Source organism: Manihot esculenta, chromosome 3 (genome assembly GCF_001659605.2).
Source record: "Manihot esculenta cultivar AM560-2 chromosome 3, M.esculenta_v8, whole genome shotgun sequence".
In the NCBI taxonomy this organism is placed as follows: Eukaryota; Viridiplantae; Streptophyta; class Magnoliopsida; order Malpighiales; family Euphorbiaceae; genus Manihot; species Manihot esculenta.
In genome coordinates, this window is record NC_035163.2 from 29,107,808 (window position 1) to 29,135,531 (window position 27,724).

Below are 27,724 nucleotides of genomic sequence, written 5' to 3' on the forward strand. Positions count from 1 at the left end.
GGGATGCAGACAAAATAGCAACAAGTGGAGAGTCTCACTGAATTAGCTGTGACGATAAGATCAATGAATTGAATAATGAGCAAATGCAAGATTATTATGGTAATTAATGATGAATGGATATTAGCATTTGGTGTGCTCTCTTTGGCCAGGTCAATTTTGAGTGCTAATTTGTTTTTTTTCATCAACAAATATACTTTTGCCCATAAATTTATTTATATATTTTTTAAAGCATGTGGCCAATTAGGTTTCCCTTTGCCAAATATCTCAAAATTACAAATAACAATTTTCACTATTTTCAAAATTTGACAATTATCTTGAATACCCACATCTTTATTTTTAAAAAAATAATTTATTAATTAATTAGTCTCAATCTTATATTGTTTTTATAATTAAATCATCATTGACTACCTAATCCAAATATATATGGTTGTAATATAGCAATTAGTGGATAGTCCACCAAGAAAAGTGGCTTATTATATATATTTTTCTCAGACTATCAAATTTGCTTTTTTTTTTTTCAAAAAAAAAAAATATTAAAATTGCTTTTAGTCATCCTCTCTTACACAGTTGGAATTAATTAATTAATTTTATATGAATCTCACAAAATATGCATATCCTAAATTAGTTGATTGTCACTTTCATCATTTTCATCATTATAATAAGCATTGTCAATTTATTAAATTAAAATTAAATTATTTACTGATTCATTAAAACTTCAATATCTAGAAGTAAGACAAAATCAAAGTGGTTGAACACATCCACTATTGACAAAGATGCAACAGCTGCACAATATCCTCCACCTTAGAGAATGATATTGCTTTTTTTTTTTTAAGATTATATATTATTTTTATTAAAATTTTAACATCTTATAATTTAATAACAGTTGTAATATTTATTAAATTAAAATAAATCAATAAATATTAAAACTCTCTAATTTTTTAGTACATTTTTACATACAGATTAAAAAAAACTAATAAATATACTAAGTTTTAATAAAATTAGAAATAAAAAGACTATATTACTTTCATATTTATATAAATATAATTAATTTAATTAATATTTTAAAAATATTTTACTCATTAAAAAAGTAAATTAAAAAAATATTTAATAAATTAGTGAACCATAAGATGTGATTTATTTAAAAAAAATAAAAAACAAATATTAAAAGAACAGAGAGGGTACAAATTTGAATTAAGCAATAAATATAACCGGAAAACAGCAAATGCAAGTGTTAGTTTAGATGTAGCCATTATCAACCACCTGACAAGGAACGGATGGAAAGAGTTTGAATTAATTAATGGCAGATTGACAGGAAAATATAATGTTTACATTATTTTATATTTTAATTTAAACCTTCAAATTTTAAATAAATTGAATTAATATTACATCTAGTTGTAATTTTGATAAATTTTTAAAATTAAATTAAAAATTAATAACTCAATTATTAAATATGTTATTTACACCCAATTAATTTTATTTTATTAAAATAATTATGAATATTTTTAAAATAATATATTATTAAATTTAAAAGAACAACAAATTAAAATAATTAAATATAATATACTATTATAAAATTTTATAAACTTTTATTTTATTTTTATCAATGGAGCTTAAATATATTATATAAAAAATATATACATTTACTTAGTATTCTTTTTTGGATATATTAAAAGTATATTAAATATACAGATTTACTTAGTAAATGTGGAAGTTAGTAAAATGTCACATTTATGAATAACCAATTAACAAAGTTGGTAGAACAAGACGTCTCGTAATAGCAAGCTTTTCATTAGATTTTGCTTAGTTTTACATTTGCCTTTGAATCCCTCTCTCTCTCTCTTTTCATTTAAAGAGATAAATGAATAATTCTTTGAATTTGAGTCAATCTCTATCCAGAAATTTGCATGATTAATTTAAAAATGGAGGATCGCCTAACCAGTGAGTCAATGAGACCGAGTCTTAACTTTCAGTAAATCCTTTCATTAGTTAAATTAGTATTCAATGAATTGAAGCATAGGAGATAATAGTAAAATTGTTCAAGTTTATTTCATTTTAATAAGATCGTTTCTCAACCAATTGACAAACAATATCCTAATTTACTTAATGAAGTCTGGTTCTGCAATTAAGATGTTTGATAATATTACTCAAGAAAGCCTACTTCGGCACTCAACCAATTCTGAGCTTTGCTTTTCTTCCTCGATTTCGGCTGTTCTCATTTATTTGTGTCTTACACCTGTAATTTCAGTCGAGCATAATTAGGCCTTATTCAGAGAAAAAGAAAAAGAAAAAAAAAAAAAACAAACGCTCTTAACTTAAACCAACACATGAAGATAAAAACAGGCCCATTTATAGCTCAATTGGGTCATCGAAGAACAAATAAAATAAAATACAAGAAGCCCATTCACAGCTCAAATGGGTCAACTAAGAAATGGTTATAACTCATATTGCAGAGTAATTATCTGGACTTTACCACAACTTTCCCTACATCTTAATTTACATCTAGTGCAGGTCTATATTAAGTAATTATCTCAAGCCCATATCAGGATCATCTTCCTCATCAAATTCAGCTTCATTTGATGACCTGATTTTCTTTACATCTCTTGGTCCGATTGATGTTCTTCCCTTTTTTGGTTTCCCCCTAAACAAAGTGTTTGCATGATCATTAATGCCTGAAAATCTTGGATTGAAAGAGATTTTGGTACTTACTGCCCATTAGTAGCTAAGGATCCGCCCTTAGACCGACCGAGACCAAGATCAGATCTCCCATCTGCAACACAGAAGAACAAAGAAAAATACAAACATGAGTTATCCTATTCCTTGAATTTGTAAGATGCTATATGATAAACCAAACTTACCATCACGTCCAAATCCAAGTTCTTCAGCCTGGAAAAGTAAATAAATATGTGTTACTAAATCAGAACCACCGTCTCGATTATTGCCTACATGTACATGTAAGAATCGACCACAGTTCAGGGAATGCACCACCAACTTATAGCCAATAAATTGATGCAAAAAAATACAACGGTTTAATTTGTAAAATTCTGAAATGCTCACTCCAAATATTTGTTGAAGTTGCCTGAGCCTAAATAAACTCAATACGCTACACTAATGGTTTAATAAAATGAACACTTTGAATGTTAGTGACTTGGCACAGGAAATTTATCAAGCATATGAGCTAAGATTATTTCCGCCAAACTTAATCTGTTAAGACTGGAATCTAGAAAACTCTGTACGCGAGTAATTACCGAACCCAAAACTTGCCTTCATTAAACATCAAATGCAGACCTCACCAAGGAAAACCTAGAGTTTTCAAGATAAGGAAATAGACTAAAACAGCCTTTTAAATCTTTTTCTTCTCCGGCATCAAATTGCAAGGTCACAAAAGCAAATCAAAGGCCTTTATTCTGATCAAGAGTATCTGACACCCGATACCTCTAATTCAAAGTGTGAGATGCCAATAATGAAGAATACTAGAAACTGAAAAGGAACACAATGGCAAATGGAAGAAACTGTTGCTGATAAGAATAAAATTTAACACATACTGCTGGCGAGGTAACTGATGACAATGAGAAAAGTCTATCTTCTGGCTGAAATTTCCTGGACCTTTTTAAACTGCAAGAAGAATTATACGAGAATTTTTTATCATTTCAATGGAAAACGGTGAAATATTGAATTATGGAAATAAAAGGCCCTCTAGCAAATGTGAGAAAGTTAATATTGCTTTATATGTGCTCGTTTCCATCTCAGCAAACCAACTGAAATTTTTATTTGATATAACCATTACCCGGAGAGAGAATGATATATAGCCCAAACATGCATCAAATCACATGATTCAGAAGATGCCACCACTATTTGTATTCAGCAAAACTTCTCTAAGTGAAACAAAATTAAATAATGTCAAGCTCTAGTAACAATGTATGCAAAATCCTACAGTATTTGAAATTCTCTTAGTTGAGCTGCTATCATCCATTTTCCTTTTTTTAGTTACCATTCCTGTATGACCAAAAGTTTAGTTGTTTCAGTTGCTTTAGTTTATCAATCATCTGTCATCTATGGCTCGATAAACATCCCTTTCTCAACTATATCCCCAATCAACATTTATACTATAGTTACTTCAAATCTTCATCTCCCCATGATAAACCAGTGAAGCTATTTGGATATGGGTCTAAAAAACTTTAACCGCCCAGATTTGTTGGAAAAATATATGAAATTTATGAGATAAAGAAATCTGACCACCAGAACATAGTTGCATATTAAGGAATATAGACTAGCAGTCTAATAAGCTATATAATCAGACCTTGATAGTTTTTGCCTCAGCATTCTCGCTTTAATGCAATAAGCAATAACAATCATGTATCAGCAGAACTAATAACAAAGATCAAGGTAGCAAAAACAGAACTTCATTGCAAATTACAAGCTTAAAGATTTTATACATACGCATATATCTCTTTTACGTATAACAAGTGAAAAGTGAATAAAGATAAATATCCAAGTAGACAATAAAGTACATGCAAACAATTAAGCAAGTTTGGACTCATTGCGCCCCTGAATTTCTCCTACTGCTTTTACATGTCAAATTAGCTTCCTATCAAAATCACTATTTCTCAACGAGGAAGTAAAAGATCGAAGTTATTAAATAAGACGGACTTCCCCTGTTAAGTATTATAACCAATTCTCCCATGATGTCAAAGCAAGAGTAATTGGCATCAGTGAAACATTCATGACAGAAACAATAAATTCACAGAACCAATAAATGATACATATTAGGAAGCAGCAAAAATCAGAAGAGGAATTACTTTGTAGTGCTTTTCGACGAAGATAGAAACCCTTCAAAACCTTTGAGCGCATTCCCAAAATGGCCTGAATCTTGCAAATAGCTTGTCTCTAACTCGTACACCTATATAATTAAACACATGATATCAAGCTCAGCAGAGAGGTAAACGATTATTGTCGATTGGAGTTAAATTTCGAACTTTTTAAAGAGAAATAAAAGATAACTACCAAAATTCTTCTCATTTTCAGTTTTCCTTCAGTTTCAGAGAAATTACCTGTTTCTCAATATTACGGAGCTCTTCACGAAGATTCTCTCTCTTGCCCATGAGAGAGGCGAGCATGGCCGCCGGACTAGTGCCGCTTTTTGGGCCTGAAGACATAATTTTGTGGCGGAAAGCAACAGAATCAGAGGATCTAAGAGACAATTAGGAAAAAAAAAAATCTCTTGCCATTCGAGTAAATAGAACTTTATCGGGAATTGAGCCATCAGCAAAAGTATAAGACTTTGTAGGGGGGAAAATTAGGAGCGGTTACCTTCGGATTTCATATTGGCGCGGAATTTGAAGTTCCCAGAAAGCTCCGCAGTTCGTGAACCGTTTAAAACGTTTACTAATATCTTTCAAAAGAAAAAAGAAAAGATTAGAGAAATTGAAAGTTGGCTTCTATTTTGCTCTGTTTGGAAGTAACGTAAACGGGATAAAGCAGCTACATGCTTTGGCACCTGTAAATTTTCTACCGGCTAAGAGATAAGATAAGTATTGGAATGGGGTTGTATTCAGCAAGTTTTTTTTTTTTTTTTTGGGTTTTGTTTATTACTCTGGCTTCATTCGTGATTAATGGTTTCCGAAGAAATATATAAAATCAATTTATAATTAAATAATCAATTACCTATTATATTTATTTTAATAGTAATTAATTATATTTTATAAATTAAAATATTAAATACTATGTTAAAATTATTATTGAATTAAGTATTGGAAAATAAAAAGAAAAAACAATTTCAGATAATAAGTGACTTTTCATTTTGGTCTGTAAAGTTGGGACTATGAAGCCCGATAACGCCAGGTCTGGAACGTCTCCTTGTTCATCATCGGGCCAACCCCTTACATTTGTTTTATAAAAAAGTTTTTTTTTTTAATTTTATATTTTGTGGCATTTAAAACATTTATAGAAATTAGTTAACTAAAATTTTTTAATAAAAAATAAATTATTCTAAAGAAAATAAATTATTCTTTTAAAAAAAAAGTTCTTTCTATATTTTAAAAATTTTATAAAATTACTATATATACATTATTAATATATTTTATTTTTAAATTAAAATTAAATATTATAAAACATCTTTCAAGGAAAAAAATCACAAAATATTAAAGGGAGCCTTAATTTGAAAGTGATCTTGGATTCAAAAGAAGAGGGAAAGGAGAAAGCGTACCCACAACCTTTTTATCCGGTCATCGGCTTTCTCTATTCTTGGATGAAGTAGATTTGATGGCCTTTTATTATAATTTTATTTATTTATTTTTATTTTTCTAGTTTCTTGTTGAAATTTCATTTGGTTTTAATTTTGTGATGGGCTATTTGTTGGTTATGCGATAATATATTGATAGTGAGTAAACATGGGATGAGATCGATAATATTTCGACGCTGAAGGCTGTGTTGGCTCTATTATAGCAATTCCATGCTAGAAGAAGCATATGCTGATTTTGGTCTTGTACTGAATTGGTGATTCTCTGGCGTTTTTTCTGACGATTCTTTCTCTTTGTCCTCATGAAATTCTTCAATATTTTTTTGCAGGCAAGACTTAGTAGATATTAAGCTGGGATTTCAGGCTCGGTGGCGGGACTTGTGTGTGTTTTCGATTTTGATTATGTTAGTGTCAGTTTGGTGGAATGTTGATGATGTTTGCGGCGTCCCTCTTCTCCAAAATCGTCTATTCAGTGCCCTGCATGAGTTGGATGTGATCAGTTGCTATGTCGACCGTGAATTTGTACACTTTTGAGTTGTATTTTTTTGAGCCCATTTTTGTAGCCGATAACTTTTCCTCCTCCTGATCCATGATAAATCTGACTTTTTTCTTGGCCCATTATATTGGCTCATCGAATGGGTTTCTCCATATTTTATTTGAGGAAAAGACCTACAAAATAAGGAAAAAGCGTCAGAGGTCCACCGGGAATGCCCCGGTGAAAACCCTCCGACGCTCAAATCAGGTTTCATGAATTAAAGGAGTGTATTCAGGCAAGAGTTGCAGGAATATAAAAATGGAGTCCAGGTAGGAGAGGAAAAAGAAGAAGATATCCCTTGCAAGAGAAGACTCCCCAGTATATAGTGCTTCATGTCCTTGTCACTCAGGCCCGTACGTACAGGTGTGTCAGGCACCTGCTCCATGTGTAACGGCCATTTAATGCTCTCCAAAGCGCATGCGGGTAGGGCTGTTGAGTGATTGGGCCTACTCCCTTATAGGGTTTGTACTTATATCTGATCCGGATCATCCTGGATTGTCGGCCCAGACTAGTAAAATTGAGCCGCCTTTCAAGCATATGAAATGCAAAAGATATTTCATGGCTAAAAAAAACAATTGGATTCAAAAGAATTATTATTTTTATATCAAAGTTATTTGTATGTATAAAAAATTTGATATAAAAAAGTTCCAGTTCTACGTGAGTCCTGACTGACAAAGAAATTGAAAACCGCACACGTGGAACGCTCAGGTTGGCACATCAACCGTAATGTTCATGGCTTACGCTAAATAAGATGCACCTTGACCCACTGGAAAACTACTATTTTTCTTTTCTTTTCTTTTCTTCTCTTGTTCCTTTCCCAGAAGAGTAAGATCTCTTTCTAGTCTGCAATTGCAACTCATCAGTTTTGTTACTATTGTTTCAATTTTCTCTTTCATCTTTGTCTATTATTTCTCTTTTCAAAACTTCTCCCATTTTTCCTCTTCTGTAAACACAAAAGCTTGCTTTCTCTCTCTGTCTCTCTACTGTTCTCCCATGGCGACTACGGCTTTCAGAGGGGTAAGCCTCTCTCTCTCTCTCTCTCTCTCTCTCTCTCTCTCTCTCTCAATTCTACTTTGTTTAGATCCGAATTTTCTGCTTTTTCTGTCATATAAAAATTTATTCAATTTTCTGTCTCTTGAATCTGATTTATTAACATGTGTTTTGATTAGTATTTACCATTCTACATCGGTTTTTAAGAAATTACTTTAGTTTCGGTTTAATTCTTATAAAAATCTGTATCTGCTCGATTGCGGCTTTATCCCTCAGTTCCTCACCTTTTGAGTCACTTATCTTTTGAAGTTTATATGCTGGATTTGTATTTGTTTGATATTTGAGTCCTGATTGAAGAGAATCCGATTTTCCTTTTCTTTATATGTGATTTAATTGTAAATAGGAACTTACAATTTGAGTGATTGATCTGTCTAGTTTACTGGATGATTGCAAGCTGGCTTACCCATACAAATTAGTCATCTATATATACGCCGTTTGATTGTAAATGGAATAAGGAATCCAATATCCACTGCTTGCTTGGTTCTTGAAATAATGCATTAAGAAATGCAACAAAAGAATTGCAAGTAGAGGTTCACACTTCGTTGCATTTCTTAGAGAAGTGGGCATATTTATGCCTCCTATGAAGAGAAATCCTCTACCCTGGGAAACCCCCTCTGAAAAGCAGAGGAAGTAGACGTGAAGTCCCTGGCGCTGGTCATTGGATGGTGTCAGGGTGTGAGTACAATTCTGAAAGTTCATTAGTGCATCTACTAACAGCTTTTATTTTTCTTGCTAGGCAAATGCTTCTTCTGGCATGGGCGTTGCTGACCACAGCAAAGCCACATACCTAGAACTGCAGAGAAAGAAGGTGCACCGTTATGTGGTCTTTAAGATTGATGAGAAGAAAAAAGAGGTTGTGGTTGAGAAGACTGGAGGGCCAGCTGAGAGCTATGATGATTTTACTGCTTCCTTGCCTGAGAATGATTGTCGATATGCTGTCTATGACTTTGATTTTGTGACTTCTGAGAATTGCCAGAAGAGCAAGATCTTCTTCATTGCATGGTTAGTTTCTTCCTATGATCAATGCTGTTTCATTAGAATACTGCAATTGTAGTTTAATCTATTTTATGTGTCTATGCATGCTTTTGTAGTTTTCAATTCTTGAATTCTTCCCCAGTACTAGTTGCTTAAATTTAGTAGTGTTTCCCATTCAAACCCCTTGTTTCTTTTAGAGTTATCCTTATTTCTCATCCAATTGTTGATACACCCTTTCTCTGAGACTCTGGTACCCTTTTGTTTTTTGTCCTCCCATGTTTGATGAGATCAATTTGGATTAATTTTATGGATGTGTTTCTTCTTCCAATTTTTTGATGCCTTATGAAAAGTTTATTAGTTTTTAGGCAGTGGCGGGGAACAACTATGCCATATTGTAGTTACTTTTGGTGCTTTGTCCTTTTGTGTTGGGGGATGTTTCAAGGTTTGGCACAGTTTCCAGCTTTGTTTGGCTAACATTTCCTAAGGCCAGGCCATTAAGCTTTATGGTCCACAGGAACAGGGATGGAAAAGCAAGACTTTTGGAATTATTTTCTTTTGGTACATTGAAATTATGGAATATACTTTACAGAGGCAAACACTTGATCATTGAGCTACTAGCAAAATGACAATTTTTTTTTGGACTTGGAGCTAGATTATCCTGCATTCTTGTCAAGACTCAAGAGCAGACCATCCTTGAGTCTTCATCTAAAGTTCAGCAAAAGAATTCTGTGTCACTGTGGAATGCTTCCTTTGGATCTGTCTTTGTGGTCATGACAAGCTCACCTCAGTTCTTCTTTTTCTCCTTTCCTTGCTTTCTTTGCATATAAGATTGGTATCATTTGTTCTAATTTATCCTTTTCTGCTTGCATGATGTGCTGAATGTTTTTGCCGTTTCTTATCCCTTAGTGGGGAGAGTTAGTCAAGCAATGATTGTGTTATGGCACCCTATATATTTAATCTATTTCAAAGTGGACAAGCAGGCTTCTATTGTTGACGTGTGGATTTGTGACTTGTTTCACTAAATGGAGAAGTTTAATGTTAACATCTTGTAGTGCCTCTGTTACTGCTCTATTCCAAATTCAGAATTATGTACTATAATTTAAAGCCAATATCTTCTTTTAGGTCTCCTTCTGTGTCTCGCATTCGTGCAAAAATGCTTTATGCAACGTCCAAAGACAGGTTCCGAAGAGAGCTGGAAGGCATACATTATGAAATCCAGGCAACTGACCCAACTGAGATGGATCTTGAGGTGCTCAAAGACCGTGCAAACTGAGCACTCATTTGGATCAGAAGTGTTTCAGATCTTGAGGAGAAGCGTGTGCAGCCTAGAGGAAATTCCTTCAATCAGTTGTTGATTACGTCTTATATTTCACTGGCACTAAGTACATATAATTAATTGTATAAATAATTTCCACCTAAGAAGACTGATCAGGAGCTTATGACCATGGGCAAATTTGAGCTCCTTGTTGCCATGATGCTTCTCAGGTGATGTTGGATGTGGTTATTGCCACCTGAGAAGGCTGATCGGGAGTTCTTGACCATGGGAAAATTTGAGCTCCTTATTGCGATGATGCTTCTCAGGTGATGTTGGATGTGGTTATGCATATTAATGGTTAATGCATCTTGTTATCGATTAAGCATTCATTGTCAAGCTCTCAGTATTATTATTACTATTGTTATTATTTTGAGCAGAAGATTAGGAGAATGAAAAGTTAAATATGTGTTATACAAGCTAGTGATGTGCCTTGTCAAAACAAACAGGGCTTTGCTTCTCAAGTTGGGTAAGTGCTGGATTATTTTTGTCGGTTTGTTTTGAAAGTGACATCATTTGCAGCGGTTAGGATAGTGTATGCGTTTCTGCCGACCTATAGGAAAATACAGGATTCTCTGATAAAAATAGTTTGTTGGCTGCAAATCTAGTACACTGAGCTTGCTAGTCCAACGTAACTGCTATTCTTCGACCCATTCAAAGAACCGATGAGGTGAGTTTGGAGTTTAAGCTTTAATTCCAAAACGGTAAGTTTTGAGTTTGGAATTTGAATACTTTATTTATTATTGTTTTTTTTTAATTAATTAAAAAAAAAAGTATAGATCTGCTTATTGGCTGATCGTCTCTCCTTCGACAGCTGAAGCCTGAAGTTGTAGATAGCAGGCTGAAGACGTTTGGCCTTGTTCAATTTCTGTACAGACTTGTCTATATGTATATTTTCGACCGGAGTTCATATTACTAGAGTAAATGAAGCAAGCATCTGGCCTCTTGTATTCTCATTCCATTCTCAATCAGCTCTTCGTAAGTGTTGCACGTTTTTATTACCAATAAGATGGACACATTAGAAATCAGCTTTTACTATGCGTTGAAGCACGCATTTTGTTTGGGAATCATTCTCATATTTTTTAAATAGATGCTCTAATATAATATTGACTCTGCTTCAAGTCAATAGTTTTGGCTCAAAGCCTTGAATCAAATTCACTTGAAATTCTTATCCTTGAAACACTAGCCATGAAGTGTGAATTCTGGACGTAAATTAAGAAAATCGTAATATTCACTTGTCACAGTGAGATTCAAATTCGTTTTTCTTTCCTTGGAAAAAAAATTTTAACTCAAGTCCGAACAATTTTTGTAAATATTAAATACAACATTCTTTAGCTGGCCAAGGCAACAGGAGATATTCTTTCCAGTTTCCATCGTATCCGTAACATAAACCCATGAGCATCCACTTTTCCTTCCAAAGCAGCTCGATTGTACCAAAATAATCCAAATTATATGTTTTCTATGATTTTATATTCAGTAAAATAATTTTAGTGAATAATATATTATGATTATGTTCTATTTAATTAAATATTTCAATATTTAAATATATAAATTAGCTAATATAAATTAAAATTAATTATTATGCTCACAGATGTGAGCTGAGCATGGATGCTTAAAACGTGAGAGATTTCAAGTCCTCAATCCTCTATGCCTTTATGAAAAAATAAAAATAATTATTTGATGAGATTCAGAATCAATATTAAATTATCAAAGAATAAATATTAAAACAAAATTTCAATCGGTGCTTACGAGAAACGGTGGACGGCAAAGATTGCGGTGGCACCAACAATTTTTTCTGCGGCGGACAAAAAAAAAAAAAATTGAAAGCCATAGCCGTAGTCCCGTAGACCGTAGTACGGACATTAAGTCGACCGACCCCTTTCCCATCCAACCGCTCCCTGCCTAAGTTACAGATGTTTCCAGCCGTTGGATATCATAGCGCGTGAGCTTCCTACTGGCTTAGTCCCCAGTGTTCGAATATTCGAAAAAACATTCCAATCCATGGGAGATAAAGAAACCCACGAAACATAACCTTAATTACCTGCAATATAAAATACAAACAAAAAAACAGAGTAGGAGCAAAGCAAACAAAGCAATGACCGAAGCTTTAAACAGAGACTACCTAGTCTGCGAGGAGATCGGTCGTGGACGTTTCGGCACCGTCTTTAGATGTACTTCTCGCGCTACCGGCGATTCTTTTGCCGTCAAGTCCATCGATAAGAGCCTTACTTCTGGTGACTCCCTCGACGCCCAATGCCTCCTCACGGAACCGAAGATACTTCACCTTCTCTCACCTTATCCTCACGTAATCCAGCTTTACAACCTCTATGAAGATGAATCTCACCTCCACATGGTAATCGACTTGTGCTCCGGCCAGGATCTTCACAATTTAATATTATCTAACGGCGGCGTTGTTCCCGAGGCGGAAGCCAGAATGCTTTTTCTTCAGCTGATGAGAGCCGTTTCCCACTGCCACGAGTACGGTGTCGTTCATCGCGACATCAAGCCTGATAACATTTTGCTCGACTCCAGAAACTCGGTGAAGTTAGCCGATTTTGGATCCGCTGAGGTGGTTATGGACGGGGAGATGATTAATGGTGTTGTAGGCACGCCGTACTACGTGGCGCCGGAAGTTCTGGTCGGAAGAGGGTACGGGGAGAAGGTGGATGTTTGGAGTGCTGGAGTGGTGCTATATATTATGTTAGCCGGGTTTCCACCTTTCTATGGTGAAACCACTGTGGAGATATTTGATGCGGTTTTGAGAGGGAATTTGAGGTTTCCGGTGAGAGCTTTCCAAGGCGTGTCGCCGGCTGTTAAGGATCTATTAAGGCGGATGCTTTGTAGGGATGTTTCCAAGAGGTTTTCTGCGGAACAAGTATTAAGTAAGCAATTGTCACTTTGTATAATAATTTTGTAGTTTGATTATGTTAGTTTAGTTAAGTAATATTAATACTAATTAGAAGCTATCAATGGTGTTTTCTTGCAGGGCATCCTTGGATAACAAATGGAGGAGGATGAAGTGAGTGAGTGAAGAAGCTCTTAGCTCATACTGTTATGTATGTATGTGTATGTATATACATATATACTTTTAGGTATAGATATGCTAGATGGATTGGATTCCGAGTGTATATATCCTACTAGTTTTGAAGAGGTTGCTTTTGTTTTGGTAGAACAAGAGGAAAAAGAAAAGAAGTTATATATGTACATTAACAATAGTTTTTCAACCTTAAGATGATGCTTTTTTTTTTCTATGGGAGAAAAAATAAGTGAGTTTTTTTTTTTAAATAATTGATAATGTATATATTTAGAATTATTACTATTATGTGGGTGCTTTTATTTTTAGTTTTTTTTAATTTAAATATTTATTAAATTATAATTAAAATTAAAATGTCTAATAAAAAATATTAAAATTGATGTATTCTTTAAATATTTATATCTTAAGTACTTTTTGATCAACTTGCTTGTCTGTAGTGAAATGATTTTGTGGGACTCACAAATATTTTGTCTACCTTCAAAATTGGAAAATGAAATTTTAATAATAAAATATTTGAGTGTTGGCTTTCCTGGATTCTTGTACCGGTGGACTGTCTGTCTTATGGAACAAGGCTCAACTTGATCCTCAATTCCTCATGACTCTTGACTCTTAACTCTTATAGTAATTATCGTTTATTGCAGGTAAAAAAAAAAAAAAAAGTTGAAAAATGAGACGCAACAAAACTTGCATAAAAGTTTATATTGGGACTTTTCTTTTAAATTTGTTTAAACAGAAGACACCTGGTAAAGTTGATTGTTTAGATTCGTTAAACGTCTTCGTCAACCTTAAATTGAAATTGTTGCTTCTGGAGTCCACACCCAACTTATTAAATGTTGCGTGGTCCAATCCAGTGATCTTCTTTTGCGTGCTCACTGCTACCATTTTCATTTGTTTATTACTACACTAACTCAATTATTTGGCCATTAATAATAAATATTGAAAGAAAATTCATTTAAAGCGATATTAATAAATTTTATTAATGTAGCAACTATTACGTTATAAATCAATGGAAAAAAAATACAATTTTCAACACGGATACCGTATATATTCTCTGTTTAACATGATTTTTTTTAATTTAAATAAATTTTACAAATCATATATGATTTATTTTTTTTATAAAATAAAAAGTAATTTATTACATTTCAAATAAATAAATTTTTATGAAATTTTTTTTATTTTAAATAAGAAAATAAAAAAAAAAAACTATGAAATTTCGGTATCATTATCCATATAGCTGACTACATTGACTATAAATGGATCCATTTCATCCATGATATAGCTAAACCATTATTGAAATCCCATGTTATTGATTGAATGTTAGATTAAGAGTTGAATATATATGGAAATTCATGAGGAACACCATCTGTCTATCGTTGAGACAAGTGTCCCGTTGCCTTATTAGAAAATCCAAATGAATGAAAAGTGCCAACCACCAGCCATGACCCATGCCAAACTAAATGTCTACACAAAAAATATAAAAAGAGTTGCAAACAAAGGCAGGCACTGTACTCTTGTGCTTGTAGCCCTACAAGCTGTCAATTGTGGTCTGCTTGTTCCATTTGATTCATGTGCTTGTAGGGCTGCAAAAGCCCAAATTGTGTCTCGAATCTGCATTTTAAACGCAATTCTATTTAACAGCTATAAAATTATTATTTTAATATTATTAAATCATCAGCTTATAATAATTTAAAATTATTAAAAAAATTTAATTTTTATTATATATAATAATATATTTTAATAAATAATAATTTTCGATCTCTGTTTTAAACCTTTTTTATAATTTTATAATAGTAAAATATCCACGAGCGGATTTGTATGAAAAGAAAAGCTCCCGGAAAATTGGAGCAAGATTATTGGATGAGCCCTCAAGCAAAAAAGACATGAGCATCCAAGAGTACTGGGATTTTCAAGGATTATTATTATTTTCTAATAATCAGTGAAGATCGAGCTAAAAGCAAATGCAATTGCAAGCAGCTCATGCAATTCAATCAAAACACTCTCAAATTCAACCCAACTTTGATAGGAAAAGATAAAAAGAAGAGAAAGAGAGACTTGAACCTAAGTAATTGGCTTCCAAAAACCTTAGATTTAGCTTAGTGACAAAGCTGAGACTATTTAAAAGTAGTCTTCAAAGAGCTCAAAAAAATGGACTAATAGAAAAGGCTGTGAAAGAAAGAAAAATATTATTGGATTCTTCCAAATGCATAGAACCTACATGAGAAAATTTAAATAATGGGCTGAAAGGATTGTTGACACGTGATTATGAGCTCACAAAATTTCTGCTTAATTGCAATTATACGTGGTTTTACAACATAAATGAACTACCAAAAGTTTCTTTTGATGCAATATGATGGGCCACATGGGTTCCTGCTCTCCCACGTTGGGTGGGATGTAAATAATTATTGGGTTTAGGTCTGCCAAAGGTTCAATTTAGGTCTCAGATGGATTGGGTCCGAGTTTAGTCAAATTCAAGATCTGTCATTGTTAATAATTTACGAGTTTTAGATCAGCGAGGACTTTCTCATATGACTAAAATTGCAGTTTCATCCATTTTGAACATTATTTTCTTTTTTAAATGATGCAAAAATGATGCAGCAATGATCAAGAAGTGAGATAAATGTCACTAATTCATTCTTCGAGTTCGAGAGCGCTTTTAAGACTTGAAAAAAAAAATTATTTTGCTCTCTTAATATCGAAATCAAACCAGATTAAATTATTAAAAAATCCAAAATAAAATCACTACAAACTAGAAATGAAACCACCATTTATACTATAAGATACTTAGAAAAGTCTCAACTCTATATTGTTTAGTTGCACCATTGTTAGTTCCAATGAGAACTTTAGAACAGTTTCCACTATACCAAAGATCAAGCAGTTCAAAGCGGGAAGAAAAAGTAGCATCACCAAGAGCTTATTGTATAACCATAGTTTACTTGAGCGACTTAGATCAACTCATCAGATTACGCTAAAGATTATTACATTTAAAGAAAGCCTAATTAAGCTGGAATAGTTTGTCTAGACTCTTGTAGTTTGACAACTTTGATTTTCTTCCTCACCTTCACCAGATATTTCCTCCAGTGATTTTCCCTTTGACTCGGGCACCAAGAAAGTAAACATCATTCCCAAGAAGTTGATTCCACCAAGGATTAAAAGTGTATTCCTAACTCCAATACCGTCTGCAGCATACAAGAACCCAAATCCACCCACCATTGCCCCTGCCTTGCCAGATGCAGCTGATATTCCATGGCAGGTAGACCTTAACCTTGCTGGGAAAATCTCTGCAGGCACCACAAATGTGGTGGCATTTGGACCAAAATTGGAGAAGAAGAAGGTTAATGAGTACATGATAACGAATCCAATTCGGTTGTCTGGTAGGGTCCAATGATGGTAAGGTATTGCCAAAGCAAACATGAACACTGTCATGAAGAAGAATCCCATCAATTGAATTGCAAACCTTCCTATTACGTCAATTAGTGCAACTGTGAACCAATACCCAGGAACCGAGCTGCAAAGAGCAATCAGAGTTTGTGCTCTACCAATTCTGTAGACCTCTTCCAAGGCATTCATGGTTTTGGCCTGGGGAATCCACCCAATAGCACTGAAAATATCTTTCTGAAACAGATTCTGGCTGTAGAATGCTATGTCCAACAAGAACCAAGTGCTAGTGGTTCCGAGCAAGTGAAGTCCATGGCGACGAACAAATTCCTTAGAGAACAGACCAAAATTATTTCCTCCAGACTGCTCAATTTTCTCAATATCTACCTCCAAATCAACCTGAAGCACTTTTGCCATATCAGATGCAGCCTGTTTGGCATTCTTTGCGACTAAAGCAGTGTATCGTGCAGTTTCAGGCATCTTCATGCGCCAGTAATAAGTAACTGCAGCAGGGATTGCACCAAACATCAAGATAACCCTCCAAACATAATCAGCTTCGGGTACAGTGGAGCCAACTGGATCATTTTGATAAGATTGGGCAGGATATTTGGCCTTGAACGCTGCAGAAATTATAATAGCAACCATCCCACCAGCCAAGATCCCAAAACCTTGCATGGCAAAAACAGCAGCAATGAAAGCCCCGCGAGTCTTTTTATTAGCATATTCAGACATGATTGTGGCAGAAAGTGGGTAGTCACCACCGATCCCAAAACCGAGCCAGAAACGGAAGAAACAGAGGGTAGACATGACAGCAGTAGGAGCTTTGCCAAAAGAGAGGCCTGAGGCAATGGAGGAAATGACCATTAGCATCAATGTCATCCCATAGACACGTTTTCTGCCCATTTTATCACCAAGCCAGCCAAAGAAGAGCTGGCCTGCAAGGGTGCCACAGAAAGCAACACCATTAACAGCAGCTGAGACGTTTGATGGCAAAGATCCAGGAGAAGTAGAACCTTCCTTGTAGTAATAGATTCTGCCTAACAATTTGGTCACAAGGGAGATACAGAAAAGATCATAGGCATCAGTAAAAAAACCCATGCCAGCAATCACTATTGCAGTGAAATGGTACCATTGTGTTTTGGCCACATCAAGTGCATTAAGCACATGCAGTTGTTCCCTTGCCATGTTTTCCCCTGAAACTGTAGCAGAAAGATCAATATATAAACATATAATAAAGGAAAAACCTACTGAGAAAAAAAATAGTTCTGATCCTTTTGGGTAACAAGGCCCGGTAGGACCACTAGACACGTGTGGCTAGAAGATATACAAACAAAAAACGATTATGCAATTGAGAAAAGGACAAAAAGGGAACATCTTTTTCCGCAGTTGTGTAACTTTGAGTTTCAAAGATGATTGCCTCCCATTCAGTCCAGAAACAAACATAGAAATTCTGGGGAAAAAAAAAGAACCAAATACAAATTACAAGCCAAGGTCCAAGGTGTAGAGAAAATGACAGGTGAAGTAGGAAAGTTATGGAAGGAAAGTAAGGACAAGGGAAATTTAATAAATAATACAAAAAATATTATGAAGAAGAGAATAATGGAATCTCACATATTCCACCTGGTTATTTTCCCTTGAGACGACAATCAAACTGGGGTCAAAATATTAACAACTGGCAAGAGGAAATTCTTGCCTAGACTCCAAATACTAACAATTGTGATTATTATATGAAAACTACAACAATTTACGCCTTTAAATACATATAAACTTGGTCCATACAAATTTTCCTTGCTTGCCTGCAGAAATAAATCTGTTTGCTGCCCGTCCTATAATTACTGATGTTTTTCTACAGATTTATTGAAGGGAACTTCACAGAGCCCCTCTACTTCAAAAAATATTGTAAATAAGAGAGAGAATCACAGAAATCAGCGGAAAAATATCTAAATATCCAGAAAAAATAAGCAGCGAAGAGGGAAAAAAAAAAACGATGAATTAACAAAAAAAACTCTGAAATTCCTCCCAAAAGAAAATGAAAGACCGGAAAAGAGAAGTAAAAAAGAAATTAAGACGGAAAGGGAAGCAAAGATTTTATTCAAGAATACGAAAATCAAGAAAGGTAGTGCTTCAAATCAAGCATGCAAGGCCTCCTTATCTCACACAGCAACAATATAAGTAAAATAAAACCCTACCTTAACCTTGGATGAACAACAGAAATCCCAAAAAGAGAGCGATTGTGAATTTCTGAAGCCAGAAATGAAGTAGAAAGAAGTGAAGAAAGCAAGAAGAGGGGAATAGGGTGTGGAAGTAACAGAAGAACAATGCGTTTGCTATGGCGATAAAGGAGAGCAAAGAAGAGAAGAGGAAGCAATGGAGGAAAAATGGCGGGGGTTTGTCTCTATTTAACTCTCTCTCTCTCTCTCTCTCTCTCTCATTTATTTTATAGAATTCTTTATTAAATTTGAACAAATTAAATAGTGGTGTACTATAAAGCAAGTATTAAGACGTCTTCCTTTCATTCAAAAAATAAAATTACTTTTAAAAATAATATGAATAAATTTAATGCACATTCTTTAAAAAAATTCGAAGAAATTAATTTTCAATGAAAATTTTAAAAATTTAAAATATAAACAATAATATATAACAAGTAATTATTTTTCATAAAAATAAGGTAATAGTAACAAAATTGTTGTTGAAAAGTAGGCGAAGTTCGAGTAGGAAGCCTGAGGTCCTTGAAGTCCACAGAAGAAGGGCCCACAGGCTTTATGGGAAGTCGAAGTAGAAGTCAAAGTCCATGAGTCAACCTGGACGCGAAAAATGAAATTGACAGAGAAGAAATCAGACAACACAAATAGTATATCACTAGCATATTGAATTGCATTTTTTTATAAATATAATTATCTCAACAATACTAATAATAATGGCAATTAAATAGTTTAACAGAAATTGAAATGAAAAATATAATTTAATTAATGTAAAAAATTATAAAAACATTTATTATATTATACAAATTACATTATTCGGATGTTAGTATATATATAATAATATTATTAAAATATTAAATAAGTCTTTTATTCGTTATAATTTTAAAATATAAATTATGTTTTATTTAATTTCTATTTAATTTTATTTAAATTTATTTACTTTTTAATATTAATTGAAGAGTAACTTTAAAATAAAAATAAAAATTTAATATTTTTTATTTTTTTATATTATTTAATAATGTATATTTATAGTTATATTGAGTTTAATCTTATTTAAAAGAGATTGATTCGTTGGATATTTAATTTTATTGGACTTTTAATAGATTAAATAAAAATAGGAGAATAATAAAATAAAATTGAATTTCAACTTTTTATATTTTGAAATCAAACGTGAATACAATTATATTTATAAAAATATAAAAAATAAAATTATATTTAAACTCTAATTTTCAGACGAATTATATTGTGAATCACGTTACGAGTATAATATATTTTATGAATATAGTTCAGTTTTAAATTCAAAAAATAAATAGATAATTTTTATAAATTAAAATATACTCAATTTTGATTTTAACTATTTATATTTAGATTAAATTAAAACTCTTAATACTATAAAAAGAGATATTTATATTAAATTAAAACTCTCAACGCTATAAAAAGGGAACATAAATTTTTTTCTTTCGATTTAAAGATAATTAAGGTTTCAATATAATCGGTTATAAAATTTATATCATTCTATTGTTTATTTAATTATTTTTTATATTTATATTATTTGTATTATTAGTGTTTATTATTATTTTATTAATTATTATAATAAAAAATAAAAATACATTGTACAGTTATTAAAATAATATATCATCATTATTTAATGGAATCATTGAACAATTATTAAAATAATATATCATTATTATTAAATCTATAATTATTTAGTTTAATTTGAAATAAATTATTGATTAAGTTATATAAAATTTTCCTAAAAAGTATTATAATTTAATTTAAATAAATCGACTATCTCAATGTTTTTAGTTAGAATCATATTTTTCTAAGATAATTAGATTAAATTTTAGATGTATTTTCTATGATTATCCAAAAATTAGAATTAGTTAATAAAAATTTCTTAAATAGTTTAAAATTTTAAAAAAATAAGATATTTGAAATGTTTTCGATTATTAATAATTAATTTTAAATTATTGTTATATTTATGATTAAATGTTAGAAACTAAAATTATTTTTTTGGTTAAAATATTTTTTATTTTGATTATTTTTAAATTTAATTACTTATTTTTTAATTATTTTTATTTTATTTTATTTTATTTTATGAAATCGACTCGACTGTACTTAACATTATCATAAATTTTATTTTAAATAAAATTTATTTTTAATGATTTATTAATTTAAATTTTATTCTAAATTTAATTTTTTAAATTATAATAAATTTCATATAATAATTTGTAGGAAAAATCGGGTAAGGGATCGCTTTAATTGTTCCTTGGAATTGTAGAAGTGCTCTATTTTAGTAATATAATAATATCATAATTGGATATTCGAAGTGAATAGAATCATAACATTAGCACATTACTGATTTGTAAATGTTTTTTTTTTTATAGTTTTATATGTATTTACTTGCTAAATTAGATAATAAAAAAAGAAACTTTAAACTATTTTTTAAATATGTTTATTGGTCGAGAGCACCATCCAAACTTCAGTTTCATTATTTTTATGATATTGTATACATTTTCAAAAAGAAAAAGCTCTATTATTTTACTGGAAAATGTACAAATACCCTATTAAATAAAAATTGTTCCGATTTATTTTTTATTATGTGGAGATTTGTACATTGGTTTCAAATTTACATTTCATAATTTAATAATTTATGAAAAAGCTACATATGTATACATAATTTGAAAAAATAAATTTTATTTATTTTTTATAATAATATTTATTTATAGACCGAATTTATATAAATTAATTGAACTTTACGACACAGAAGATTAAGAGGAGTTGAAAATTCAAGCTACGCCAAATTCTACCGCCGAAATACTTGAAGTGGACGCAAAAATTGCAAGGGAATCGGCAGCTGATTCTCTTCAAAAATATACGGGCAGGATAACCTCCACTGTATATATCTAAACAATAATTTATTAAAAAAAAAAATTTACATGGTTTTGTTTTATTTACTTTGAATTCTCAGATATAATTTTATTTATTTATTTATTTTAATTGACAAACAATAAATTTAGATCTCTATGTAAACAAAATTAATGCTGAAATTTACAAGAGTCAAAAATAGCATATATTTTCCCACTGTTCCAAGTTAAGAACATATGCCTCTATATACATTCGTCAATTACTTTCCGTTGATGACCATCAATGATTTTACAATTAAGAAAATATAACAATTAAGTTAAAATTTTAAAATAATTAATATAAATTATTTAATAATTTTGAGTTAATTTTGTATATATATTTAAATCACTTGCATCGTCTCGAGCTGCGAGTCCTCACAACAAATGTCGTAATTCAGTTGGTAATCACATATATGCTTCAGGTCTGATGGTTTCCGTATCAACTTTCTTCTTCCGTCTTCCACTAGTTGGTTGTCATCTGGGTGTTCATATTTCATCGAATGCTTTAGCTATTGGTCAATTTTCTTTTTAATTTTTTTTTGTGCTAGAAAATTTTTGTAGAATATATATATATATATACTGAAGATAATATCAAAAATTAAGTAGAGAAAAAGAATTCCTGATTTATAAGTTTCTTTCGAAGGCTGATAAGTATTATACGCCACAAACATATATGTCTTGTAAATTCCCATATCGAAAAAAGTTGATTGTTTGCATATAAAACTTTGAAAAGAAAAAATGGAATATGAAAAGCAGCAGGTCTAGGTTTATGTCATAGCCTCGCAGAGAGGTAAGAGAGAGATAGCGACTTCTCTCTCTGTATGTGTGCGTAGATAATAACACTGGAAAAACTGAAAAGAAAGCATTTTTTTTTTACTAAAATGATGATAAGTTAAAGTAAAATTAATAAAAGTCTTGCATTTCATAAAAAAAAGAATTTAAATAAGTCTAAATAAAATTAGGTATTAAGTCAATAAATGGAAAAACGGATAGTCGGATGTATATCTATAGCTAAAGCAAATCAAGTTACATGATTGCTAAGACATGTTTAAGAATTTTATTGTGGTTCCAAACATGGAAGGCTTAGAGAGGATATGACTTGCCAGTTATTTGAATGAAGACCAGTAAGGTTTTGACAGATACTTGACCAATCTAAGATGTTAGAGGCATGATGTGGTTGGGTTACAAAATTATTAAATACGCCAATCCCCTGTTTAAGGCATTAGATCCAGCAATGAGTTGTCTCTTGAATATTCATTGTCATGATAAACAGGTGATTTGCAAGCAGACACTTCCTTTCACCATGTTCAAGTTGTGATTCCAGAGTTCATCACCATTTATACATTTCTTTGTCCCTTTGGCTTGTGCAAGCTGTGGTATCAGAACTTTCTTTTGATTTTTCAACAATAAATAATATTTCAGTAAAAGCATTGATGAATTCCGGTTCCTCTAGGACAAGAAAACACATACATAGTATCTAATAGAGTATCCACATATTATTGCGTTGCCTAAAAGCAGAAATACAAATAAACACACAGTAAAAGTATAGAAAGCTTTATCAATAAGGAGATATTTTGGCGAAAATGATCACACTGGAACAGTCCTAGCAGTATCAGCACCCTGCATCTCCTCACCATTTTCCTCATTCTCACCTGTCAACTCTTCCAGCGATTTGCCCTTTGATTCAGGCACCAATAGAGTAAACAACATTCCAAAAAAATTGATAACGCCAAGAGCAAGTAAAGAGTTCTTCACTCCAATGCCAGGAGGGTAACCTGCATCAGTCTTGGATTTGTCTTTGCTTTGTGCAGCATATAAGAAACCAAATGCGCCTACTATAGCGCCTGCTTTGCCTGCTGCTGCTGATATACCATGGCAAGTTGATCTTAGCCTTGCTGGGAAAATCTCTGCTGGTACCACAAATGTAGTGGCGTTGGGTCCAAAATTGGCAAAGAAAAAGGTCAGTGAATACATTATAACAAAGCCAATTCTGTTAGGCTTCAAGGTCCAGTGATGGTATGGGATAGCGAGAGCGAACATGAACACTGTCATGAAGAAGAAACCCATCAATTGAATAGCAAATCTCCCCATGTAGTCAATCAAAAACACTGTAAACCAATATCCAGGCACGGTGCTGCACAGTGCAATAAGTGTTTGAGCCCTTGCAATACGATAAACCTCATGAATCGCATTCATTTCTGCTGCTTTTGGAATCCAATTGATTGCTGTGAAGATATCTTTCTGGAAAAGATTTTGGCTGTAGAAAGCAATATCCAGCAGGAACCAAGTTGTTGTGGTTCCTAGCAAGTGAAGGCCGTGGCGCTTGGCGAATTCCTTAGAGAACAATCCAAACGAATTGGATCGATCTGCAGCTAACTTCTGTACCTTCTCCTCCTCTGCTTCAAGATCAACATGTAACACCTTAGCCATATCTGCGGCAGCTTGTTTTGCATTCTTAGCAACCAGAGCTGTGTAACGTGCTGTTTCAGGCATCTTCATGCGCCAGTAATAAGTGAGGGCAGCGGGAAGGGCACCGAACATCAAGATTATGCGCCAAATGTAGTCAGCTTGAGGAGCAAGTGAGTCATGTCGGTTAACTGAGTATGGGGGGGCCTTGAATTTGTGATCAAATGCACTTGAAACTATTAGAGCCACAATCCCTCCAGCCAAAATTCCAAATCCTTGCATGGCAAACACAGCAGCGATAAATGCCCCACGAGTCTTCTTGTTAGCATATTCAGACATAATTGTGGCAGATAGAGGATAATCACCACCAATACCGAATCCGAGCCAGAACCTGAAGAAGCAAAGAGTGATTATGGTACCCACAGGAGTACTTCCAAAGGAAAGCCCCGAAGCGAGGGAGCAAACAACCATGAGAAGTAGAGTTATCCCATAGACTTTCTTCCTTCCCAATTTGTCACCAAGCCACCCAAAGAAGAGCTGGCCAGCTAAAGTGCCACAAAGTGCAACACCATTAACAGCGGCTGCTACATTTGGAGGTAATGTACCTGGCTTCTCGCTGTTGTAGTCAGTGTAGTATATGCGACCAAGCAACTTGGTAACCAGGGAGATGCAAAAAAGATCGTATGCATCTGTGAAAAAACCCATTCCAGCAATCACAATTGCTGTGAAATGGTACCATTGGGTCTTGGCAATATCGAGCGCATTAAGCACTCCCAATTGTTCTCTGGCCATGACCTGTTCCCCACCAACCTGTATTCCAAAATTTACCTGCACAAGAACAATATAAACACGAATTAATATGACTTTAAGGTAAGCATTTCCTCACTGTTACAGGCCATTAATTAGTTTGTATACTTCATTGATCACATGGTAGTCGAATTCGTTTGTTCTCTTCTCAAGGAAAAGGCAAGTGGTATAATAAAATAAACTAATAACTACTCCAATGAAGGAAAAGAATTTTGGCACAGTGACATGTTTAATTTTCTAAGAAACTTTCATTTTCGCCAACTAGACCACCGGATTAGAGAGATAAACCACTAGATGAAGCATGCTTAAATTTTAATATGCCACTATGGATTTAAAAAGCTAATTAAGAAAAATCAACAACTGTGATAGCTAGAATTCGAAGTCACTGAATGGAAAAATATTGTTTTAAGTGATAATTAAGGAAAATCTTCTTGCTTTTTTGTTGCCCAACAATATCAATATTCAATAGCTCAACGAAAAAAAATTCAAAATTGAGATATTGTGGACATTTTGCCGTGTACCAACAAGCCAAAGAGGAAGTAGCATATGGAAAATAACAAAGAAACAATGACAAGGCCGGCTTCAGAGAGGTACTGTATTAACCACTGATAAAAAATAATGGACCCTGAATCAGTAAAAATCTCCTTCTCAATTATGCATTATGGCCCTACTACATGCATGCATAAACTAATCTCTATTACAGCAACTAAAAAGCAAAACTAATTTCAAATACTTTAAACCAGAAATACACCAAATTTACATGGCAGAAACGGAAATAATGGAGTGGAACCAAACGTGAAACACAAGAAAAGATAATGAAAAAAAAACCAGTATTGCAAGATCGATCAGCTGTCAAACACAAGAAAAACGGCCGTTTATACACAAGAATATCTGCATATAGAAACTGGGAATTTTGTTTACACGAGGATCGATAGTTCTAAGTTGGCCTCTACCAGGGGATGTATCAAAGGGAAATAAACGTCGACGACAAGAAGTGGGATGCTACTATTTGCACTGGTCATAAACAGTTATGCATACGCTATAAAGAAAGTGCAAAAGGACAGCAAAGTGGTCCTATTCTATACAAAATTTGCCAGATGCAAGGAACTGGGAACTTGTCATGATTGATATCTAAAAGGGTTTTGAGCATAAAGAAAGAAAAGGAGGTTGGAGAGTCGCTAACCTGCTTCTTCAATCTACAGCAAAAAAGAGAAGACAGGATGAAGAGAGAGAGAGAGAGAGAGATGAGTGGTTTTTTAGAGAGGAGTGTGGCCTGCTATTTAAACGCAGGCTAACGTAGACCAACCAGAATCAGTGGCAGCATAATGGGATATACCTTTTTAAAGTGTAAACACTTTGAGTCTACTCCTCATCTTATGACCTTTTTTTATCTGTTTACATTAATTACACCTCTTCTCTGCTGGTACTACATAGATATTAGATACCTTCCCTCACGTTACAAGTTTAGCTTTTTGATTAGTTGGAAATTGTGTTATAATAACACGATAAATATTAGTATTTTTTTTTAAATGAAAATAGGAATTCAGAATTGCGGGAAAAATAAAATTTAAAATTTTTTAAATTTATTCATATATATTTATTGTGAGGTTAAGATGTGAGTGTAAATATTAATAATTATTTTAATAGCCAAACAACTTTTATAATAATTTTACATTATTATTATTAGTTCTATAATGTCTTGAGAATTTATTAAACCCATTCATAAACCTATACCTAACTTGATTGCCCCTTAAATCAAGTGAGAATTGGGTTTGATTGATAGCTTTATAAATATAATAATTATATTAATAAATTTGATTGACGTAGCCGGCTGCAATATAAACACTTTGAAATTAAGAATTTACGTGAAAGTGATTTGGGATATATACATATTTTAAAACAACGCTGGTGAATTGATGGGTAATTCCCTTTGATAGTATATTCATATATATGATTCTACACGTTAACGTGTCAAATTTATTATCCATGCATGTCAATTCTTTATTAATATTAATTCAATTATAAAAAAAACTTAATTAACAACTACATAATTATAAAATATTTTATGGTTGCCCTTATTTGAATATCAAACCTTTGTAATTTTACTATTAAATCAAAATTCATTTAATCATTAAGATGCAAGTAATTAATTTGATAATCACCCTTTTCTATATATATCTAACACAAGAATCTGGTTAGAGCAGCTATTTAGAAGTCAACCGGTTGACTTTTTTAAATGTCTTACAGGATCAACTGAAGCTCTTAATTAACATTCTCAAGCTTGTTTAAACAATGAATCAATCATCCTTCTAATCTTATCTAATACATGTAGCCTACCGTATAGAGTAGACCATCCATATGACAAGCCAATTGCAATTTTTCTTTTTCTTTTTCTTTTTTTATTTATATATATATATATGATATTGACGTAAACGGCTGGAACTTAACTCTTGGCACAAGTCAAGGAGACATCTATATTCATCCTAATTGCATATTACACCATATGATTATATTTTTATGCCATATTTTGAATATTTCATATAGTCGCTTGGAATTTTAAATTAAAAATATATATCAAAACCTTGGCGTTTCAGACATAAAAGCTGTATTTTTCTTTTGAAAAAAAATCATTTGACTTTCCAAGTTGCATAGTTAAAATTTTTAATTTCCACAACTATTATTTGTTTATTTTCTCAATAAGTGTATACAAGTGGGACATCATAAATGTTTATCTAAAGACGATAACGTTATCTACCGTATTGCACGGTTTTGTCATTACCAATTTGATGATATAAGCTTGTACTTGAATTATACATGGTTTATCACTATTCACCACGTATTATTTTGCTGAATTTTCAAATTAAGAAGAAAAAATAATAATAATTAAT

At 32.6% G+C, this 27,724-nt stretch overlaps 5 protein-coding genes across 10 annotated transcripts; 2 read left to right on the plus strand and 3 right to left on the minus strand.

Annotated features, from left to right (window-relative positions):
• Positions 1 to 2,091: 2,091 nt before the first annotated feature.
• On the minus strand, positions 2,092 to 5,541 carry LOC110610697 (chromatin modification-related protein MEAF6). 4 transcript variants are annotated; one of them, XM_021750735.2, is made up of 8 exons: positions 5,495 to 5,541; positions 5,308 to 5,389; positions 5,049 to 5,143; positions 4,797 to 4,897; positions 3,543 to 3,612; positions 2,856 to 2,883; positions 2,707 to 2,767; positions 2,326 to 2,638 (listed from the first exon to the last, which is right to left on the minus strand). In XM_021750735.2, the coding sequence occupies exons 2-8, from the start codon at positions 5,318 to 5,320 to the stop codon at positions 2,524 to 2,526; spliced, it is 483 nt and encodes a 160-aa protein (XP_021606427.1). In that variant the 5' UTR covers positions 5,321 to 5,389; positions 5,495 to 5,541; the 3' UTR covers positions 2,326 to 2,523. The 4 variants fall into 4 exon arrangements, with proteins under 4 accessions (XP_021606428.1, XP_021606427.1, XP_021606426.1 ...); XM_021750736.2 differs by lacking the exons at positions 2,326 to 2,638; positions 5,495 to 5,541 and adding an exon at positions 2,092 to 2,233 and having other exon boundaries at positions 5,308 to 5,487; XM_021750734.2 differs by having other exon boundaries at positions 5,308 to 5,504.
• A 2,022-nt stretch (positions 5,542 to 7,563) lies between these two features.
• On the plus strand, positions 7,564 to 11,177 carry LOC110610698 (actin-depolymerizing factor). Of its 2 annotated transcripts, XR_006350231.1 has the most exons (5): positions 7,564 to 7,787; positions 8,557 to 8,822; positions 9,918 to 10,376; positions 10,488 to 10,777; positions 10,922 to 11,177. XR_006350231.1 is itself a non-coding variant. In XM_043955134.1 (3 exons), exons 1-3 carry the CDS (start codon positions 7,764 to 7,766, stop codon positions 10,066 to 10,068), a joined length of 441 nt encoding a protein of 146 aa, XP_043811069.1. In that variant the 5' UTR covers positions 7,564 to 7,763; the 3' UTR covers positions 10,069 to 10,439. The 2 variants fall into 2 exon arrangements, 1 of the variants encoding a protein (XP_043811069.1); XM_043955134.1 differs by lacking the exons at positions 10,488 to 10,777; positions 10,922 to 11,177 and having other exon boundaries at positions 9,918 to 10,439.
• Positions 11,178 to 11,958: 781 nt separating this feature from the next.
• Positions 11,959 to 13,429, plus strand: LOC110610696 (phosphoenolpyruvate carboxylase kinase 1). Its single transcript, XM_021750733.2, has 2 exons — positions 11,959 to 12,989; positions 13,094 to 13,429. The coding sequence occupies exons 1-2, from the start codon at positions 12,203 to 12,205 to the stop codon at positions 13,123 to 13,125; spliced, it is 819 nt and encodes a 272-aa protein (XP_021606425.1). The 5' UTR covers positions 11,959 to 12,202; the 3' UTR covers positions 13,126 to 13,429.
• Positions 13,430 to 15,888: 2,459 nt separating this feature from the next.
• Positions 15,889 to 18,920, minus strand: LOC110610694 (low affinity inorganic phosphate transporter 1). Its single transcript, XM_021750731.2, has 2 exons — positions 18,706 to 18,920; positions 15,889 to 17,715 (listed from the first exon to the last, which is right to left on the minus strand). The coding sequence occupies exon 2, from the start codon at positions 17,699 to 17,701 to the stop codon at positions 16,157 to 16,159; it is 1,545 nt and encodes a 514-aa protein (XP_021606423.1). The 5' UTR covers positions 17,702 to 17,715; positions 18,706 to 18,920; the 3' UTR covers positions 15,889 to 16,156.
• A 4,119-nt stretch (positions 18,921 to 23,039) lies between these two features.
• Positions 23,040 to 26,158, minus strand: LOC110610840 (probable inorganic phosphate transporter 1-3). Of its 2 annotated transcripts, none has more exons than XM_021750914.2 (2): positions 26,020 to 26,158; positions 23,040 to 24,857 (listed from the first exon to the last, which is right to left on the minus strand). In XM_021750914.2, exon 2 carries the CDS (start codon positions 24,819 to 24,821, stop codon positions 23,211 to 23,213), a length of 1,611 nt encoding a protein of 536 aa, XP_021606606.1. In that variant the 5' UTR covers positions 24,822 to 24,857; positions 26,020 to 26,158; the 3' UTR covers positions 23,040 to 23,210. The 2 variants fall into 2 exon arrangements, with proteins under 2 accessions (XP_021606606.1, XP_043810531.1); XM_043954596.1 differs by lacking the exon at positions 26,020 to 26,158 and adding an exon at positions 25,665 to 26,009.
• Positions 26,159 to 27,724: the final 1,566 nt, after the last annotated feature.

Coding starts and splice junctions, on each gene's coding strand:
- LOC110610698 (XM_043955134.1), top strand. CDS start 7,764: ATGGCGACTACGGCTTTCAGAGGG. Junction 7,788..8,556: donor CGACTACGGCTTTCAGAGGG/GTAAGCCTCTCT, acceptor TTTTCTTGCTAG/GCAAATGCTTCTTCTGGCAT. Junction 8,823..9,917: donor AAGATCTTCTTCATTGCATG/GTTAGTTTCTTC, acceptor ATCTTCTTTTAG/GTCTCCTTCTGTGTCTCGCA.
- LOC110610697 (XM_021750735.2), bottom strand. Junction 3,613..4,796: donor TCGTCGAAAAGCACTACAAA/GTAATTCCTCTT, acceptor TTCTTCTTGCAG/TTTAAAAAGGTCCAGGAAAT. Junction 2,884..3,542: donor CATCAGTTACCTCGCCAGCA/GTATGTGTTAAA, acceptor TTACTTTTCCAG/GCTGAAGAACTTGGATTTGG.
- LOC110610694 (XM_021750731.2), bottom strand. CDS start 17,701: ATGGCAAGGGAACAACTGCATGTGCTTAATGCACTTGATGTGGCCAAA.
- LOC110610840 (XM_021750914.2), bottom strand. CDS start 24,821: ATGGCCAGAGAACAATTGGGAGTGCTTAATGCGCTCGATATTGCCAAG.
- LOC110610696 (XM_021750733.2), top strand. CDS start 12,203: ATGACCGAAGCTTTAAACAGAGACTACCTAGTCTGCGAGGAGATCGGT. Junction 12,990..13,093: donor TTCTGCGGAACAAGTATTAA/GTAAGCAATTGT, acceptor GTTTTCTTGCAG/GGCATCCTTGGATAACAAAT.